The following is a 20626-nucleotide window of genomic DNA, read 5'->3' on the forward strand; positions in this document are numbered from 1 at the left end:
ACTGTTGTTGGGGTGGAGTTTTGGGTCCTATGGACCCTCTATGTCTCTGTTGCCTTTTTGTCCTGTTCTCTGGGGATTTTGCTGTGCCTCAGCCTCTGCAGTCTGGGGCATGTCCAGGAGGAACAGGTTTGGGCTGGCTCCAGAGGATGAGGAGGATCCTATCCGATGGAGGAGGAGGGCCTGGACGAGGGAGTAGCATGGATAGCGGTGAGACAAGGCCACAGAGTGGTGTAGACTCTGAGGTAGGGCAGAGGGGAGGGGCCAGCACCAGAGAGTTTGGGCAAGGCCCTTCACAGAAGAGAGGCAGGGGAGAGTTGTCTGAGGAGTCAGAGGGGCCCACAGAAGGGAGGCAGCCAAGGGCTGAGCTGGGGGGATCTGGCTCTGGGGCGTGTGCTCTGGTTACTGGGACGCCTGGTAGTGCTCAGGGTCTCCTTAGATGACAGCTTGACCATGCGGTCAGGGGGCTGGAAAGGCAGGAGTCTCCAGAGGTAGGGTTCTGAGGGCAGTGATTGAAACAGCAGGCCCAGAGGACCAGGTGGGGCAGGTGGGCCAGTGACCAGGAGCATCCAGGTTGTGGTGGACGGGTGGGGAGAGCTGTGGTGAAGGAGGGATTTGGGTGTGGGGGCCTGGCAGGGGCATGGCCACTGTGGCTGGAATTGCAGGGTGTCTGGGAGAGATGAGGGGAGTTCTGAGGCCAGGGTGTCAGGAGGGTTGTTTATTAGGTCATCAAAGTCCTCTGTCAGTGGCACAGTGGTAAGAAGAGGGGGAACCCCATGACGGTGGCCACCCCAGGAGCACAGGGGTGGTGGGTGGGTAGACCTGGGCCGGGGGAAAGCTCCCAGGAGTGTCCTGTCCTGGGAGGCTGCCCATGATCATACTGCTGACTGTCCAACTTCAGTGTTTCTGAGGTCAGAAGGAGAGCCGTGAACACTTAGGCTGGACACCAGGACTGAGAAAACCAGGACACACTGCTGACTGGGGGCTCCCAGGCAAGTGGGAGCTTTCAGCTGAGACTAAGACATGGTATACAGATACACCACATGGATGGAGGAGTGTTTGTTTGTTTGAGGCTTTTTAAAAAAGTGATCACTTATGGTAAAATACATGCAACATAAAATGCGCCATTTTCACCGTTTTTCAGTGGACATTTCAGTGGCATTGGGTATACTGACAGAACTCCTCCTGTTGCAAAACTGAAAATCTGTGTCTGTTAAAACTAATGGGCCACCAGGAAATTCCCTCGTTTAAAAACAATAATAGGGATTCCCAAGGGTTCAGTGAGAGGACTTGGTAGGGGCTGTGTGAGACTCTGTCCTTGTCACTGGGGACAAACACAGTAGAGCCTGCAGGGGCTCACTGTAGGCTGCTGGGTCTGTTACTCATGGGGGGATGCCCTGAGAGGAGTAGCACTGTGAGAACGGAGCAGGGCAGGCCCTGGAAGGGGGGTGGTCTCTAGAGGGGCCCAGGGGTGCATGCAGCCCCCTAGTTATATTTTACTTGATCTAGAATGGTTTCAGAAAATTGGAATAATTACTAACTAGTTACTAACGTTTAAACTTTGGGAGGTTCAGTTCAGTTCAGTCGCTCAGTCATGTCTGACTCTTTGCAACCCCATGAACTGCAGCACGCCAGGCCTCCCTGTCCATCACCAACTCCTGGAGTCCACCCAAACCCATGTCTGTTGAGTCAGGGATGCCATCCAACCATCTCATCCTCTGTTGTGCCCTTCTCCTCCTGCCCTCAATCTTTCCCAGCATCAGGGTCTTTTCAAATGAGTCAGCTCTTTGCATCAGGTGGCCAAAGTATCGGAGTTTCAGCTTTAGCCTCAGTCCTTCCAGTGAACACCCAGGACTGATCTCCTTTAGGATGGACTGGTTGGATCTCCTCGCAGTCCAAGGGACTCTCAAGAATCTTCTCCAACACCACAGTTCAAAAGCATCAATTCTTTGGTGCTCAGCTCTCCTTATAGTCCAACTCTCACATCCATACATGACCACTGGAAAAACCATAGCCTTGACTAGAGGGACCTTTGTTGGCAAAGTAATGTCTCTGCTTTTTAATATGCTGTCTAGGTTGGTTATTTAAACATTGGGAGGAACTCTGCTCAATATTCTGTAGTAACCTAAATGGGAAAAGAATTTGAAAAAGAATAGATACGTGTGTGTGTGGATGGTTATATCTGAATCGCTTTGCAGTACACCTCAAACTAATTAATACAGCATATAAATCAACTATACACCGATATAAAATAAAAATGTAAAAAATTAAATTTTGGGATATTTCAGATAGAAATTTGTTTCCAGCATCTCTTTTTAAGTGAGTACACCCGTGGTGGAGTCATGTCAATGTATGGCAAAACCAATACAGTATTGTAAAGTAAAATAAAAATTTTAAAAAAAAGAGAAAAAAAAGAGTTTTATTATTACAAAGTTTATTATAAAATTTAAAAATTATTAAATAATTTTAAAAATTAAAAAGTTATTATAAAGTATTATAAGAGTTGCATTTTAAAGTTGAACATTATACTTCAGCTTATTGGTAGGAACAATAAATTCAGTACTACCTACTTTTTTATAATTTTTAATTTTTTAGGTGAAGTATATGAGGTACAGTCCACGGGATCGCAATGAGTCGGACATGACTGAATGACTAAAAGACAACAACAGTAGTTAATTTACAATATTGTATTAGTTTCAGCTAAACAGCAAGGTGATTCACTTTTAATCTTTATATTATATATATTACTTATAGCATAATAATTCACATATATATTCAGATTGTTCTCCTTTATAGTTTATTACAAGATATTGATATAGTTCCCTGTGCAATGGTGCAGGTCCTTGTTATTTATCTATTTTATATATAGTAGTGTGTATGTGTTGATCCCAAGGCCCTCCATCAGCTTCTCTTGAAAAATAGGAGAGCTGGTCCCTTCCCCACAGGGAGGCAAAGAGGGAGTATGACCCAAAGGGTCATGTTAGATCCTGTCGGGTCTCAGGACAGATGCTCTCTGTGCCTCACCTTGGCTCTCTCTTCCCCAGTGAGGCTAGGCATCACCCTCCCAGAGGATTTGCCCATCATCCTCTGGGAGGGGCAGGTCCTCGCTGCTGATCTGGCTCTGGAAGAGAAGCTGCTGGACCTGGGGCACAAGGATTCAGTCTCTGGGCACCCTGTTCCCACTCAGGGGATGTGCCATCTGTCTGCCAGTGAGAGTGTGGAGGTGCCAGTTCTCAGCTCCAGTGAGGGACCATAAATCAGACAGCACCGCACAGAACTAATGCGCGCACCTCACTTAGAGTTTGTCTTACAGACTTGGTCACATGAGTGATGACAGAGGCATGAATTCACCTCACAGAGCTGAAAAAAGTGACTCAGCCTAGAATCAATTGTATATTGTAACCTCATTCTCTGCACATGGATAAAAAAGGAACAAGAAGGAAGTCTCTCTCAGGGACTTGAAACGCCCTGAGGATGGCCAGATGGGGTGGGCAGTGCGGCCCCGGCGCAGGCCTGGCCAGTAGGCGGGGCACTCTTCACTCTGGCTTTGTTGGCTCTGTCGAGGTGGGAGTGTTTTCCCCATGGGGACCACTGATAAAGAAATATGTATGTGTGTTTTTAATTGAAATTAAAGAGCAAATGGGATTTGTTATCTGGCTTTGTGACTGACTTTGTTGCAATCCATTTTCCCTCCAAAGTGAGATGCATATTACTTCTTACAGAAATAATAGGGGAAAAGCTACCTGAACAACAGCCTGCCCTGTGTCAGGCCCTGGGCAGTTATCTCACATGTGTCCTGCTTCATTTATCCTCCTAGCAACCGTGGGGTGGGGTGGGGGCTTAGGGAGGGGTGCTGTCATCCCCGCTGCCTAGTAAGGGAAATGACAGCAAAGAGAAATTAAGCAGCTTGCCTGGAGTCTCTTCAGTGAGATGGAGAACCTGGCCTTTAGATCCAGGCAGCCTGGCTCCAAGGCTGCAGTCACTGTGTGGAGTCTCCCTTGCCCCGAGTTCCATGCTAGGCAGTGACCAGAGTCCCTTTGCCGTCACTTCCCTGCCCTGGCCCCATCTTGCCCTGTTTTTCCTCGGAATCCTAGTGAAGAAGTTCTCCCCACTAGCAGGATACCAGCCTGTCAAAGCATGGGCCCCCTTTCTCTGTAGGAGCATTGGGCTGCCTGTTGCTCGGAGTCTGTGATCTGAGTGCTGGCCTTGCAGAAGAGCCTCCACTGGGCCTCCTTCGCCTGTCCTGAGCTGCTCACTTTTGTGAATCTCCTCCCGGAGGCAGGTCCCAGACACCGTGACCCAGATTGAGACCTGCCTGGAGACTTGTGGGGAGAGTAGAGGTGTGAGTGGACAGGTACCCGGCAGCTGCATGGGTGTCCTGGGCATAGTGAACACGGGGTGCTGTGGTGGGAGGGCATCCTCGGCCCTGCTCACGAGTCGCTGGCAGACAGTCGTGTGTCAACTTTGTGAATCGTGGGTGGAGGTGAGAGGGCAGACAGAACAGGGTGATCTGTTTCCTCTCTCTTTTCCTTTTACACACTGACTTCTTGCCTATAAATGAGTGCTTTTGAAGTTTTACTTTGAATCTGAAAGTTCTGTTGGGATTTTTTTTATGGCCACACACTCCATAAACCATCATGTTAGCATGAAAGGGACCGAGAGACGCTGGTTCAGCGCCTCCTCAGAGAGTAGAGTCCGACCAGGGCGGAGACGGGTGGCCCCCATAGCCCGCAACTGGAGATGCCGCACCTACATGGACAGTCACGGCACCACAGCAAAAGGCCCGATGGGGAGAGCAGCACGAGGCCCTGCTCTAGTTTATAAACCAGGACTGCTGTGTGGCTGGGAAAGGGCCCTCCAGGTGGGTGTTGGTGGAGCTGGGGCAGCTGCCCCCACAAGGGACCCTTCACTGTGAGTCACAGGTGTGGGGTTGAGTCCTGAAGCCAAGCAACAGTGATGGCTCTCTTCCTGTGTGCTTGGAGTGCATGCTGTGGAGTTTGGGCACTCATGTGCTTTAGCTGAAGGCTTCCCTGGTGATTCAGAGGTAAAGAGCCCACCTGGAGTGCAGGAGACACAGGTTTGATCCCTGGGTTGGGAAGATCCCCTGGAGGATGGCATGGCAACCCCTCCAGTATTGTTGCCTAGAGAATCCCATGGACAGAGGAGCCTGGCAGACTACATGAGCTTGCAGAGTCAGACACGACTAAAGTGACTGATGCACTCATGTGCTTGTACTGAAGGTTTCTGAGCTCTGTGAAATACAAGCCTCATGTCTGAGCAGGGCAGCCCCCATACCCTCACCGGCCAAGAGGCCAGCTTCCTGGATGGGCCTGGGTTGTGTGGTCTGCAGACCCCCAAGGACAGGCATCAGGAGTTAAGGGATATGGGATCAGGTGGACATGGGCTGTCTCCATGGGCATGGCTTTCCCTCCCCGGTGTCTGTTTTCCCTTTAGGGGAACCACGTAATAGAGAGGGATGCAGGACTGGGATGAGCGGCCTGGAGCCCGGTTGGTAATCACAGCTGGGCAGTGTTGCTGGGCTCTGTCCTGTCCTGAGTGGGCTGTGCCTCCCCTCCTCGGGCCTCCAGTGCTGCTGTCCCTGGGGCTAGGGGTGCCCAGCACCGAGTGACCCCAGAGAGAAGTCAGTTTTAGGAAAGGTGGGACAGGAACGTAGAGGAGACATTTTTTCTGTAATTGCAGTAAAATACACATAATAAAGTTTACCATATTAACCATTTTTAAGTGAACTGTTCAGTGACATCAAGTACACTCACATTGTGGTGCAACCATCACCCCCATCATTTCCAGAACATTCTCATCTTCCAGAAATGAAACTCTGTCCCTCCCCTGGCCCCTGACTCCCACTGTCGCTGTCTCTGTGATTGTGACTCGTCTGCTGCCCCCGTGGGTCACACAGGACTGTCCTGTGTGCGTCTTGTCTCATTGAGTGTCAAGTCCTCAAGGTTCAGCCATGCTGTCGCAGATGTCAGAGCTGCCTTCCTTTCTGAGACTGAGTGATAGTCCCTGTGGGCATGGGCTGCACCTTATTATCGCTCCATCCATCCATGGGCACTGGAGTTGCCTCCTTCTCTTGGCTCCTGTGAACATTACTGTTCACATGTCTGTTGGAATCCCTGCTTTCTCTTCTTTGGGGTATTGAAGTGATGTATTTTTAAAGTGAATATTTTAAAGATTAATTTCTTCGAAACACTTTTTAATTTCCCTTAGGATAATTCCTCTCAAGTGAGAGTTTCAGATATTAAACTTTGAGTCTTAAACATTTCTCTCACAAGGACAGAAATCTTCTTTATCAAATCTTGTAGCCTTCTCAACCCACCTCCGTCAGGTAATCCTAGGCTGCAGCTTGGTGCTGGCCCTTCTTTTTGGGGAGCCCGGGAGGGGGCCAGTAGGACCAGGTGGGCCTTCCCCAGTTTCTTTGCTCAGGGCATCCCAGCACTGACCATCCCTCAACCCCACACCACCCCGAGTGCTGTGTGGCCATTGTGCTGAAGGTTGCTGGTATCATCTTCTCCATGCACATGCTGAGGTGCTCTCTACTGAGAGCAGTGTGGGCGTGTCTGTCCCAGGCTGTCTTACCTAGAGATGGGACCCTCTGCGGTGAGGCTGTCCCCATATGTCTTCCATGCTCAGCAAAGAAAAGGCATGTGCTAGCACGAGGAGAGCCCAATCCCCTGTCACAAGGACCCTGGGCTACCTGCAGCGGCAAGTGGTTGCAGGCGGGCCGCATGACGGGGCTCACATTCATCAGTAGTTGCCAGTGAGGTGCTGGAAACTTGCAGGAGCTGAGGCTGGATTGGGATGCTGGCCTCCTTGTAAGAGTTCCAGGTCCCACTTCCAGTCAGGGATCCCTCTCCCCCCTGGAGACCATGCACTGCAGAGCAGTTAGCAGGCAGCAGGGACATGGGGTGAACCCAGCATCACCCTCACCATCAAGTCAGCTTCATGGAGTTGGGGGGTGGTCGAGCTTAGAAATGGGATAAATGGCTAATTCTGGAAGTCATAAAGATACCTTTAAAGAGTAAAGGGTTTAAGATGAAAATCTTCAGAAAGGCCGTGCAGTTTTTCAGATGTCTCTCTGTGGATGTAAAAGGTGTAGTGTGATCTGTACATTAACCATCCTCATCTGAAACAGGACCGTTCAGCTTCGTGACTTCAGGGAAGAGAAAATGAAGTCTGTTAAGTAAAAATTAATGGTTTTTCAGGAATTTGTAGGAAGTCGAGCAGCTTAATGACATGCTTTGGGTGGATGCGTTTTGAAGAAAGCAATTTGAGCAGACTAGGAAATTGTGCAATAACCTTAACTTGGGTCAGAATTGTAATTACTTCAGTAACAGAGTGTCGCTGTGTGTCTCTGTGACCAAAATGGGAAGCAGGATTTTTTAAAAACGCTTTTAAAAGTAACAACAACTTGTCCATTCTGTCTCTCTGGACTTCCTTCATTATAAATACCAGGTAACCCAATGCTGGCTAAATATAGGTTCAGTGGCCATCTCTGTTTATGACTTTCTTTAGGCGGAAGTTACCAGCACAAGGCCAGATTAATTTGGTGTGTAGGTTTTTATAGGCTCTAATTAGTTATGTTTTTCTTGAGCAGACCAACTGGGATCAGTAATATTATATAACTGAACTCTGACGCCCGAGACTTTCAAACACAGACGCCTCTCTCAGAGCTAGGGCCCCTGGGAGATGCGGACCCGGCGGCCCGGCGGCCAGCCCACTGCAGCTGTGAGCAGCCGGGCTCAGAACATCTGTTTCCAGCCAGGAGCAGCTCCGGGAGTGATAAACTGAATACTTTCTTGCAAAATCAGAAGCCTCATCTGCAACCCATTGGTTTCTGCATCCTTGAGGTTTGACATGGCACGACTACTTATCAGCTGTCCCCTGAGGCAGATTCCACTGTGCTGGCCCAGGAGGAGATGGGGCAGCCAGGGACAGAGCAGAGTGTGCGCTTGACCAGCCTCCCTACCTCATGGCTTGACAGCCCTGCACCTGTGTCTGAGTGTCTGAGGTCACGGCCATCGGAGGCCTGAGTGGGTGGTGGACCTTTGGAGCCATGGAATGTCATCTGGGGTGGACCCAGCACGCTCATCAATGACTTTGCTGCACAGCAGACTTGATGAATGACTCGGGGCCCTCCTCTTCTGTTCTCGAAGCTCTGCAGAAACCGTCAAGTCATCTCCTTTTCCTCCACGAAGGCAGGGTGCGCTCCTCCTGGCAGCACCCCGGATTCCACCCACCTCACACCTGCCCTGCATAAACAGGGAGGTGACATGAAGCTAGCCATGCTTACACTTATGGGAAAAGCAGGACAGGAAGAGTTCTTCCTGTAAATACCCCGGCCCAGGCCTCTCTCCTCATCACACTCGGCCCCTGCCCCTTCTTCACTGGGCTTCGCAAGCTGTTGCTGCCCTCCCCTAACCCATGGTCGCCTGGATGCTTCCTCTCCATGGAGCACCACCACCTGCCTTCCAGCCCTGTGACCCTTGGAATGGACATTAGAGGAGCCACCCTGGGCCTCACCCAGCCACTCAGCTGGTGGGTAGTCTTCCTGCATCCACAGCCTCAGGACTGTCCTGGGAAGGGGGCTAGAGAACCCAAAGGCCAGACGGCTGGGAGGCCCAAAGTCTTGGTCACCGATGCACTGGACAGCTCTGTGTGTGTGAACAGAAAGATGTGTGTCCTTCCAGTGTGACTCAAGATCTGTTCATTTCACCAAACATTTCTTAACCTCCTGCTGTGTACCAGATGCTGCCAGTGCCTGTGGGTTATACAGATGACAGTTCCTGCCTTCGAGGCGCTTATCTTGGAGGAAGGGACAGAAGATGGGTTATAATGGGCACATGTAGGCGCACTCGGCCCTGGGAGGTCCAGGAGGGCTTCCTGGAGGCCGTGACAGCTGAGGTGATGGTTAAAATCGGAGCAGGAGGTAGACTTGGTGTGAGATGGCTGGCGTGAGCAGGCTTGGGGGTGTGAAAGCAAGCAAGGGTCCCTCACACATGACAACATCGCTAGAGAACAGGGGCGATGCTGACAAGGCCAGGCCTGTGCCAGAGGGAGAGCTGACCTGGCTTGGTCGTGGAGACATGTGCGTACCCTGTGAGGGGCCCATGGGCTTCTGCTTCTCCAGGAGGCGGGGATGGCGGTGTGGTGGAGACTGTAATCGAGGTTAGGAGGCAGTAGGACCCTGCCCCATGGTGAGGGTGACAGGGAGCTGCCAGACTTGCGAACCCTTCAGGCTGTCACTCTTGGAGGGCTTAGTGAATATACCTGGGAGGACGGTGGTACCTTCACCCAGAGGAGGGACTCCTCAGGAGGAGGTGGTCTGGTGAAGGTGAGGACAGAAAGATGGTGCTGAGTTCAGGGTAATGCTCTGATTGTGGGGGTCAGTGCAGCCTTCCCAGCTCAGCATGCTGGGTGGGGCTGGGGGTCCGGTGGGGCCACTGGGGAAGGGCCAGGCAAGAAGTGGAAGGGCCTTCTCCTAGGAAGAGCTGTCCTTGGGGTGGGGCATGACCCTCGGCTGTAGCTCAGTGCCTCCTGGAGGTGGTCCAGACCTCGACAACCAGGACCTCCATGTGGGGCAGGCCCAGCCACAGTGAGTTTGCTCCTGTTTGCACGCCAGGCTTCCCTGTCATTCACTATCTCCCAGAGTTTGCTCAAATTCATGTTCATTGAGTCGGTGATGCTATCTAACCATCTCATCCTCTGTCATCCCCTTCTACCTTCAGTCTTTCACAACATCTGGGTCTTTTCCATTGAGTTGGCCCTTGCGTCGGGTGGCCAAAGTATTGGAGCTTCAGCATCAGTCCTTCCAGTGAGTACTCAAGGTTGATTTCCTATAGGATTGACTGGTTTGCTCTCTCTGCAGTCCAAGGGACACTCAGGAATCTTCTCTAGCACCACAGTTGGAAAGCATCAGTTTTTTTGGCACTCAGCCTTCTTTATGGTCCAACTCTCTCATCCATACATGACTACTGGAAAAAGCATAGCTTTGACTATACGGACCTTTGTTAGCAAAGTGATATGATGTCTTTGCTTTTTAGTATGCTGTCCAGGTTTGTCATAGCTTTCCTTGCAAGGAGCAAGCATCTTCTGATTTCATGCTTGCAGTCACTAAATGTAAGTACGCACAAATCTGAATGTACAACATGCATGTATATATACACATTCTCACATCTGTGCACACATGCAGTCATAATGTACATATGTATGTACATAAATACACAGGAACCCATTTCTGTGCCTGTCCGTCCACAGACACACTCTTCAGAGGTGTGCATGGGCCACAGTGGACTCTCTCCAGGTTCCTGCACTGGTGGGAAGGAGAGAGAGCCCCACAAGGCCCTGGGCTGCTGTGAACAATGTGTTGCCAGGGACCAGGTCGGGTGAGTGGGGTCACCATGGCAACAGTGCTACAGATATGTCCAGAGGCAGAAGGGTGATGGTTAGGGACGTGAACTTGGATCCACCTCCTGACTGTGCTGCGTGCAGTAAGGCGGCGGTTCTGAACCACTCAGAACCTCCGTCTCCCCATCTACACCATGAAAGTGAAGATGGCACCTGCCTTGTAAGGCTTCTGTGAGGCTCAGGCTGTGTTGTTTCAGCTGGAGGCCTGGGAAAGGGGGCTGCCCTGTTCTGAACCAGGAGCCCCAACAAAAATGAGGGACCTTGGGAGCTGCACAGAGGAGAAGATAGGACTTGCTGTTCCCTGCTCTTTTTGTGCCTGTTTTCCATCTGTATTTTGCACTGAGGGCATGTGGAACTAGATTTCTAAAGTGCCTCATGGAGGGTCCCGGTTGGGAACCACATCCAGCTCTTCACTGTGGGTTCTTTGATCCCATTTCTTCCAGTGTTCTGGCTTAGAATATTTAGCTAGGGTTTTAATGATGTTACCAATTTTATCAACTAAAGGTCCATCTAGTCAAGGCTATGGTTTTTCCAGTAGTTATGTATGGATGTGAGAGTTGGACTGTGAAGAAAGCTGAGCACCAAAGAATTGATGCTTTTGAACTGTGGTGTTGGAGAAGACTCTTGAGAGTCCCTTGGACTGCAAGGAGATCCAACCAGTCCATTCTAAAGGAGATCAGCCCTGAAACTCCAGTACTTTGGCCACCTCATGTGAAGAGTTGACTCATTGGAAAAGACTCTGATGCTGGGAGGGATTGGGGGCAGGAGGAGAAGGGGACGACAGAGGATGAGATGGCTGGATGGCATCACTGACTTGATGAACGTGAATCTGAGTGAACTCCGGGAGATGGTGATGAACAGGGAGGCCTGGAGTGCTGCAATTCATGGGGTCGCAAAGAGTTGGACACGACTGAGCGACTGAACTGAACTGAACTGAATGTGTATAATTACATACCAGTGTTGAGTGAAAAGACGTGGGCCTCACATACTCAGTGGATTGTTCATTTTCTGGCGGGTGCGGTAGGCTAAGAGAACAGCTCTGATTAACCCATCATGGAAATAACACAGATGAGAAAGAGAAAAGCATTTACATTTACAAAAATTTTATGTTGTGACCGACACCTACCCACCCCTGCCAGCATAAAAAAAAAACTTAACAAAAAATACCTCACAGACTGGAAATTGGATTCACTGAGGCAGAGTGGATTGAGGTTCTGGGGGCTCAGTGCTGGCAAGGGCTGGTTGGCAGCTGGAGAGAATAAGAGAGGGAGAAGACTGCCTGGGCACTTGGGCAGCAGGGTTCTGCAGCAGCCACCGCCCCCGTGTCAGTCGAGCAGGTGGCTCAACTACTGGCCAGGGAGGTGGTGTGCAGAGCATGGGCAGGCGTGGCGGCCGGGGCACAGTGTCCGGGATGGTGGCACTATGGAGCTGGGACAAGTGCCCACGTTAATGTCAGTGCAGATATCAAGTGAAAATAAGGGCCTCTTCTTACCCGTGGGGTTGCCCTGCATTTAACGTGTCCTTTGTGCCCCCTGCCCACGCCGCTTCTCTGTCTGTTCTTCTGACTCCCCCTCTTGTCGGTCTGACCGTGAGGCTGTACCAGCAGTGCCGCAGTGACCCTGAGCCCTAACCCATGTGCCTGTGTGTCATTCAGTGTGAGGTTGTTGCCTGTTTGTCTGGGCACAGTGGGGAGAGTCTGAATGTAATGCTGGGCTTAGCCTCCTCGGCTTCAGTTTTCCCATCTGTGAAGTGGGGCCATCTCTGTGGCTCCTCCCTGACCCCTACCTGTGAGGCCAGGGGCAGTCAGCTGTCCATGTGTTTACCCCAGCCAGTGGCCACATCCCCAGTGTCTTGCCCTCCCATCCTCCTATTTCATGAAGGCCCTGGCGAGCTTGAGGGACAGTGCCCTGACGGGGAGGCCGTAATCCGGGTGGAGAAGGTCACTGCGTAGGGGGGTGAGGTGCGAGTCAAGGGGCAGGAAACAGCCACATGGTGAATGCTGCATCCTCCACACTGGGCCACGTCCCACTTCAGGCAGGGACATGAGGGGAAGCAGAGCTTCCCGCTCTGCTGGCTCTTGATCCTTTCTGACCTTCTTCCTATCATGGAAACCTCATACTCCTAACCAGTCCTGATGCTGGGGAGCATGAGTCAGATGGGAGTGACCGGGTGACTGGACAGGGATGGTGCCTGGAGAGGAGGCAGCTCCGTGACTAGATAAGATGTTGAAGGTGCTGACCTCCTAAGCCGAACCCCTCGGTGTGAGGACTGGTGGTCTGGTCTCAGACTGGTGGACCCCAACCCCAGATACACCCTGCAGCAAATGCTAGAGTTGCAGGTTGGCAGGCCTTCTCTGTAAGCTCCACACATGGCCTGTTCTAGGCGAGGGGGGAACGGGTCCCTGTGGCAGCCACTGGGCGTGGCATCATGGTGTGGGGGCAGCTGTGGGCAGGATCCCCAGGGAAGCTTTACTTACAGAAACAGGAGCTGTGTGTACATCGTAGGATGGAAAGCAGGGTCACCAACAGACACGGCACACTGCACTCAGAGCAGTCAGGAGGTGGAAGCAGCCCAAGTGCCCATCAGTGGGCTAACAGGCAAGCGATGATGGTGTATGCCCACCATAGAGTGTGGTTCAGCCTGAAAGATGGAGGGAGTTCTGACACCTGTGGCAACTGGGGTGAACCCGGACATCATGTAAGGGCAGCAAACCCATCACAGAAGGGCCAGTGGTTCCCCTGAGACAGCCAGAGTTGTCAGGTTCACAGAGACAGAGCAGATATTCCGTGCCCTGTCTGCTCTCTGTTTGCCTGTTTGCAAACCTTTCATCTCGAGGAAGGATGGTTTCTGCTCCCCATGCCCGCACACTGCTCCAGAAGGGCCCAGAGGGTGGGAGTTCACATATAATGGGGGCAGGGTTTCAGTTTGGGAAGATGAGAAGGTTCCCAAGATGATGATGGTGATGATTGCATGACAGTGTGAATGTGCCTGGTGTCCTGAGCTATAGACACTTAAACACTGTGACAGTGGTAAACGTTATGTCTGTTCTGTGTGCTGAGTCACTGCAGTCGTGTCCAACTCTTTGCAACCCCATAGACTGTAGCCCACCAGGCTCCTCTGTCCGTGGGATTCTCCAGGCAAGAATACTGGAGTGGGTCGCCATTTCCTCCTCCAGGGGATCTTCCCAACCCAGGGATCAAACCTGTGTTTCTTACGTCTCCCACATTGGCAGGTGGGTTCTTTACCAGCATCACCACCTGGAAAGCCCTCTGTCTGTTTTACCACAATTTAAAAAGCTAACACAATAAGCAGGAGATAGATCATTTGCCTGTGGTCCGTCCTTTGCCCACTGCCGCTCTTGAGTGGGTTGAGACGTGGTTCACACGGCGTGTCCTTGGGCTTCAGGATGTCACATCCATCCAGGTGAGGGTGGTGCCAGGGCCTCTCCCAGTGTCACGACTCCCTCCTCAGCATCTGGCCCTGCCTCCTCCCTCCTTCCTCTTCCTGCCTTCACAGTCTCTCCAGGGTCAGGCAGCCCTCTGTCCCATGCCCTGTCTGCCCTCTGTTTGCCTGTTCGCAAATCTTTCATCTCAAGGAAGGATGGATTCTGCTCTGTTCACAAATCTTTCATCTCAAGGAAGGACGAGTTCTGCTCCCCATGCCTGCACTCTGCTCCAGGAGGGCCCAGAGGGTATACAGATGCACACAGAACCCTGGGAGGATCTGGGTGGCAACTGTCAGAGTTCCCAATAGCCAGTGACCTGACTCGCTCCCCTTTTTCCTGAATCAGATTCCAGCTTCTGCACCTGGCGTTGTCAGGATGGGAGGGTGTCCTTGACTAGTGTCCCCTTCTCCCCTGCACTTTACCCAGACCTTTATTTTCCATACTGGGCTGCAGATAAGTTCCCAAAACAGATGTGGCATTGCCCCGGGGCAGTTTGTCTGGTCAGCACCATGGGAGCCATCTGTTCTTCCCTGGAATTGCTCAATGGAAATGACTTTCCTCAGTGCAGACCCTTTGAGCCCTGCTCGGGGTGGAGCTGGACAGGGGCAGCGTCACGGGCCTGCACAGCCTGGGGACTGGGAGAGATTGCAGAGAGGCTGGGCTGCTCTAGGGCCAGGTGCTGCCCTCAGTGGCATCCAGGGCTACCGTGACACGGGCCTACTTAGGATCTATGAGTGCATGCTCAGTCATGTCTGCCTCTTTGTGACCCCATGGACTTCGTGACCCCATGGACTATAATTCACCAGGCTCCTCTGTCAATGGAATTTTCCAGGCAAGAATACTTGAGTGGTTGCCATTTCCTCCTCCAGGGGATCTTCCCAAACCAGGGATCTGAAGTGCGTCTCTTGTGTGTCCTATATTGACAGGCGAATTCTTTACCACCTTTCTACCTGAGAAGCCCAGTGCTTAGAGTTGGCTCTGAAATTAATCCCTCCCCTTGCCAGCACATTGGATTCAGTTCTTAGTTTCTCCATGTCCTGAGTGGAAATTGATTTGAACACCTGGAGTTCAAAGTTGTGATACATCTCCCAGGGATGGTGGCTGCTTATAAGCAAACATGTGGATTAAACATTCAGTTCAGTTCAGTTCAGTTCAGTCGCTCAGTTGTGTCCGACTCTTTGCAACCCCATGAATTGCAGCACGCCAGGCCTCCCTGTCCATCACCATTTCCCGGAGTTCACTCAAACTCACATCTATCGAGTTGGTGATGCCATCCAGCCATCTCATCCTTTGTCATCCCCTTTTCCTCCTGCCCCCAATCCCTCCCAGCATCAGAGTCTTTTCCAATGAGTCAACTCTTCGCATGAGGTGGCCAAAGTACTGGAGTTTCAGCTTTAGCATCATTTCTTCCAAAGAACACCCAGGGCTGATCTCCTTTAGAATGGACTGGTTGGATTTCCTTGCAGTCCAAGGAACTCTCAAGAATCTTCTCCAGCACCTCAGTTCAAAAGCATCAATTCTTTGGCATTCAGCTTTCTTCACAGTCCAACTCTCATAGCCATACATGACCACAGGAAAAACCATAGCTTTGACTAGATGGATCTTTGTTGGCAAAGTAATGTCTCTGCTTAAACATTGCTTTATGTTAAAGCTGCATTATTGTTAAATAACAGGTTGGCTTGCTCTAGGAGGAACCCTTTGACAGACATAACAATTAACTTCAGTGAAGAAGTGAGTGGTTAACTATAGGAGGAGAAATAAGAGTGCTTCTGTGCAAAACAGGGCAGAAATAATGAGGTTTATGATGGTTGAAAAATGCTTGAAGTAGAAAATGAACCAAGAGTCATAATTGCAGAAAACCATGTATAGAGCACTTCCTGCCTGGCAGGTACTTCGCTGGCTCTTCATATATGAAGAGCTGTGCCTGACTCTGTGTATGTGTATGTGTGCGTGCGTTGTTGCTGTTGAGTCGCTCAGTGGTGTCCAACTCTTTGTGACCCTACAGACTGTAGCCCGCCGGGCTTCTCTGTCCATAGAATTCTCCAGGCAAGAATGCTGGAGTAGGTTGCCATTTCCTTCTCCAGGGGATCTTCCTGACCCAGGGACTGAACCCAGATCTCCTGCATGGGCAGGCGGATGCTTCACCACTGAGCCTCCAGGGAAGTTCGTGTGTGATGTATGTGTGAATGGTGTGTGTGTATGTGTGTGAGGATGTGTGTGGTGTGTGTGGGGTATGTGTGTGTGTGTGTGGTGTATGTGTGATGTGTGTGTATGTGTGGTGTATGTGTGATGTGGGTGTATGTGGTATGTGCATGCAGTGTATGTGTAGTGTGTGTGATGTATGTGATGTATGTATGTGTGTGTGTGGTGTATGTGTGATGTGTGTGTATGTGTGGTGCATGTGTGATGTGTGTGTATGTGTGGTGTATGTGTGGTGTATGTGTGGTGTATGTGTGGTATGAGCATGCAGTGTATGTGTAGTGTGTGTGTGATGTGTGTGATGTATGTGATGTATGTATGTATGTATGTGTGTGTGGTGTGTGTGTGTGGTGTATGTGTGATGTGTATGTATGTGTGGTGTGTGTGTGATGTGTGTGTATGTGTGGTGTATGTGTGGTATGAGCATGCAGTGTATGTGTAGTGTGTGTGTGATGTGTGTGATGTGTGTGATGTATGTGTGTGTGTGGTGTGTGTGTGTGTGTGGTGTGTGTGTGATGTGTGTGTATGTGTGGTATGAGCATGCAGTGTATGTGTAGTGTGTGTGTGATGTGTGTGTGAGTGTGTGTGTGATGTGTGTGATGTATGTGTGTGTGGTGTGTGTGTGTGTGTGGTGTGTGTGTATGTGTGGTGTATGTGTGGTATGAGCATGCAGTGTATGTGTAGTGTGTGTGTGGTGTGTGTGTGTGAGTGTGTGTGATGTATGTGATGTATGTGTGTGTGTGATGTGTGTGATGTATGTGATGTATGTGTGTGTGTGTGTGTGAGTGTGTGTGGTGTGTGTGTATAAGTGGTGTGTGCTGTGTGCTGTGCATGTATGCATGTGTGTGTGTGTGTATAGTGAGGGGAGAGAGGAGAGGGACTGTCTTGGGACAGACCTTGAAGATAGTGGTTACTGTTCTCACAAGGAGACTAAGAGAGGGTCTGAAGCCTAGATTCCGCAGCAGGTAAAGCTGAGTCAGGGTGTATCCCAGGCCCAGGGAGGGATTGAAGGAGCCTTGGAGAGGAGCCAGGGCGAGAATTCCAGCTCCTAATACAGCCAGGATTTCCTGAACAGCAACTGTGTTGAAGGCACTAAATGAGGCAGACACCATATAGACTCTGACTGACCTTCACAGCCGTCGTGGTGTTCACTGTTCTGTGCTTGAAAACAACTGAAACACCCTGGAGCAAGCTTGAGCAAACAAGGAGGTTCTTCGTTTCAAGGACAAGTGGTGTCTCTGGAAACTGAAAAGCAGGATGCAGCCGGACTGCTGGGTTTTCTGGATATGAGGGTAAAGGGTACAGTCAGGCAGGCTCTCTCTGTAGACACCTGCTCAGTCTTCTTGTGGAAAGACGGGGAAATGGCTGCTCAGCATCTCCATGTCCCTTTAGGTCTCCGCCTGGTCCCATCCAGTGCACTGGACAGATGCAGTGTCTATGAGCAGGAAGAGGGGCAGAGGAAGGTCATGGTGAATTGGGTGGACATTAGTCCTGCTTAAACAAGTTCCTGAGGTATGTAGTTTTATCCCCACTGTACATGTAAGGAACTGAGGTTTGCAGGAGGGGAATCTTGCTCAGGATCACAGGATCGTGCACGGTGAAGAGAGTGGACAAGGTTAGGATGAGGCCGGTCTGGCTGAAACCAGGCTTGTCACCATGACCTCTGACTGCTGCAGAGGACAGTCTGTCTTAAGTCCACCCTCTTGTCAAGAGCTGGAAGAGAAACTAGGATGGTTCCGCCTGAGGAGGGCAGCCCCAGAGTCTGTGTAGCATTTGTTCCATCTTCAGTGACAAGGCTCTGCTCAGGGGTCGTGCCCAGCCAGCTGTTTCCAGCAGCCAGTGGAATTTAGGAGGAGAGGCAGGCCTCCTGAGCACAGTGTCCTGATGCTCCAGGGTTGTGAGACATGAGGCAGGTCGGGGCTGGGATGGCGGGAGGAGGCGCAGGAGCAGCCTGCCGCGTCCCCTCCAGCCCTCAAGCTGAAATCCACCCTGATAGACCGCCGCTGGCCGAGAGCCCGGACACCCTGGGACTCGGGTGTTCTCAGCTGACCTTTCCACAGTCCCCAAGCAGATGAGGCTGCATGTTTGCCTTGGCTCCTTGCTGTTCTTGGGAGCGGACGTTCATTCTTAGATGTCTCAGTTTACCCGGGGGGCAGAGAGCATGGAGTTTGTTTATAAATGAGTGTTTGGTGTAGACTTAGACCTGACTTGACACGAACTGAGCTGCTTCAGGGATGTTTAACCCAAAATGAACATGAATTCTTGTCTAAAATAATTTGGCCATGGTAATACAAACTTTAAATGATACGAACTCACTGCAAGATCTGGGGAGCATGTACTTCTCAGGAAATACCACCTAGTGTTTATCCAGAAAGGGGTCTCCGAGTTGACATTCACAGACCTTGAATCTGTGGCAGGGATGTGAGTGGGGGAGTGTCATGGAGGGTGATCTCGCTCTGGAGGCAGGATGGGTCTCTCAGAGGAAGGGGAGGTGTTCTGAGAGGCAGGGTTTGTTAAGACCATACTGATTGGTGGTATCCTGCTTCTTGTCTTGCAGATTGGAAACCTGGATGATTACTACCACTTTTATCACAGCAAAACCTTTAAGAGGTCGACTTTGAGCAGCAGAGGCCCTCACACCTTCCTCAGGATGGACCCCCAGGTACAGCTCCGCTCCCTGGGCAGGTGCTGTCTGGGGGCCTAGAGTGTCGTGTGCGGGGTGTTTGTGTCTTGGTTCTGAAAATGCCCAAGTCTGGATTTTAATGAGATTCTCCATGACCCTAAGTTTTCCTCTCTGAACAAAACAAAACAGATGTGCAGCTATATATCAGAGCATTTAAAAACTCCAAATATTTGGGTCCTTTGTGAGACTTGAGAATTTAAATTCTTGACTTCAGTTTGAAGCAACAATCAAGTGACTATAGAGCTATTATTTTAAATCTTTAAAGGTCAACAAAATACACAGAAATTAGTGGAGATAAATGTGTGCATCTTACCCATAAAGGCTATGCAATTCAAACTGTTGTTTTAACAATGAAATTAGAGCTTGTACAGGCAGGTGTTTTTGTGGTTGTCATAACACATATCTTAATGGTTACCATGAACTTGAAAACTTGGGCAGCGAATGTTGCTTTTTCCTTAAAAATCCCTGTGATCTCTGAGATGAAAGCAGATGTAATTTGAAAAGAGGCTAGTAACGTTTTTAGTATAATTCTTATTTATCAGTGGTTAATCATACTTTCTACATAGAGTTGAGATTAATATTTGACTCATGGGTCAGCAGATACTTGGTAAGATTAAAGATGTAAGATGGCCAAGTGAGCCTTTGATGGCCTCACCAGGTGATTTTGGAATACTTGCTGTCTGTTCCACTATGTCCATAACAGGGCCATTGGAGTGGACGGTGGGGCTGACAGTCTATAGAAATACACATGATATGTCACAGGGCATCGAGAGCTACAAGGGATGGTGAAGTGCAAGTGACAAACAGTTACGGCCCCAACAAACAAACGAGGCCATTGGTAAATCGTAGTTTTAGAACATGGAAATCACCCTCTCCTAAAAGCAGTGTGCAGAGTGTTCATTTAGACTCCCAAGCAGGCATGGGGTGTTCCTGCAGTGATCCCCAGAGAACATGGATAGTAAAGTTTCTGCAGAGAAACTGGCCGTGGTGGTATCCCAAGCACCACCCCCGCCTCACCCCCTGCCACCACCCCGCTACCATCAGGGCTCCTCTTGTGTTGATGGGAGAGATGGTTTGTCTTGGGAACGCTTCTCTGGTTACAACTTTGTGATTTCTGGCTTCAAGAGTGTGGGGAAGTCATCCCAGTGCATGAGCCAGCCCATCCATGAGCTGGGCTCTAATAAGGTGGACACACAGTGTATGGTTCTGAGTTCACTTTATGGGTGGGTACGAGGATGGTTGGATGCGTGGTGGGTGGGTGGACAAACAGAAGGAGATAGAATCAAACACTATGCTAATCCCATTCTTCCCTCACAGCTAAGAGGAAGTTTGTGTTTATGAAGGGCACCTTATGTGCCTCCTCCCACCTGGCTGTGTGGGGCTGTGGTTATACCTGTGTGTGTTCACACCACGGAGTTGGAAGGACACTTTTCACAGGCGCTGGTGCATTTTTTGTTCCTCTCAGAAGCGAAGCCAGGTGGTAGTGGCTAAGTCGCATGGGACGGGCCATTGGAGAAGAGTGAGCAGACCCCATGCCCATGTCACCGTAAGGCTGAGTGCAGAGTGCATGGCCAACATAGAGACACATGGGGGTCCTTGCAGCTGGTGGTGGGGGCAATGCTGAGGTTCGCAGGGGCTCCTCACCTGTCTAAGCTCAGAAGGGAGTTGCTGCCGTGCCCTCCACAGTTTTTCTTAAGCACGCAGAGGTCTGTCTTGTGAGAATGGCATGCTTGTTTGGAGTTACTGTTCCCACAGGGAGAGTCACAGCGAAGGGCATGCTATTTGCATGGGGGACAGCCCCCCAATAGAGATGTGCATGAGAACAGGATGGGATGGTGGGATTCTTTGTCATTTATTTATTTGGCTACGTGTCTTTT

The 20626-nt window shown here is 50.6% G+C and overlaps 1 protein-coding gene across 2 annotated transcripts in view; it reads left to right on the plus strand.

Annotated features, from left to right (window-relative positions):
* PCSK6 (proprotein convertase subtilisin/kexin type 6) overlaps nucleotides 1-20626 on the plus strand; it is a 171122-nt gene that overhangs the window by 32583 nt on the left and 117913 nt on the right. For both annotated transcript variants that reach the window (XM_018066352.1, XM_018066353.1), the window contains exon 2: nucleotides 18624-18728. In XM_018066352.1, the coding sequence (XP_017921841.1) occupies nucleotides 18624-18728 (105 nt within the window). The remainder of the gene's footprint in view (nucleotides 1-18623; nucleotides 18729-20626) is intronic.

The sequence above is a fragment of the Capra hircus genome, chromosome 21 (genome assembly GCF_001704415.2).
Source record: "Capra hircus breed San Clemente chromosome 21, ASM170441v1, whole genome shotgun sequence".
NCBI lineage: Eukaryota > Metazoa > Chordata > Mammalia > Artiodactyla > Bovidae > Capra > Capra hircus.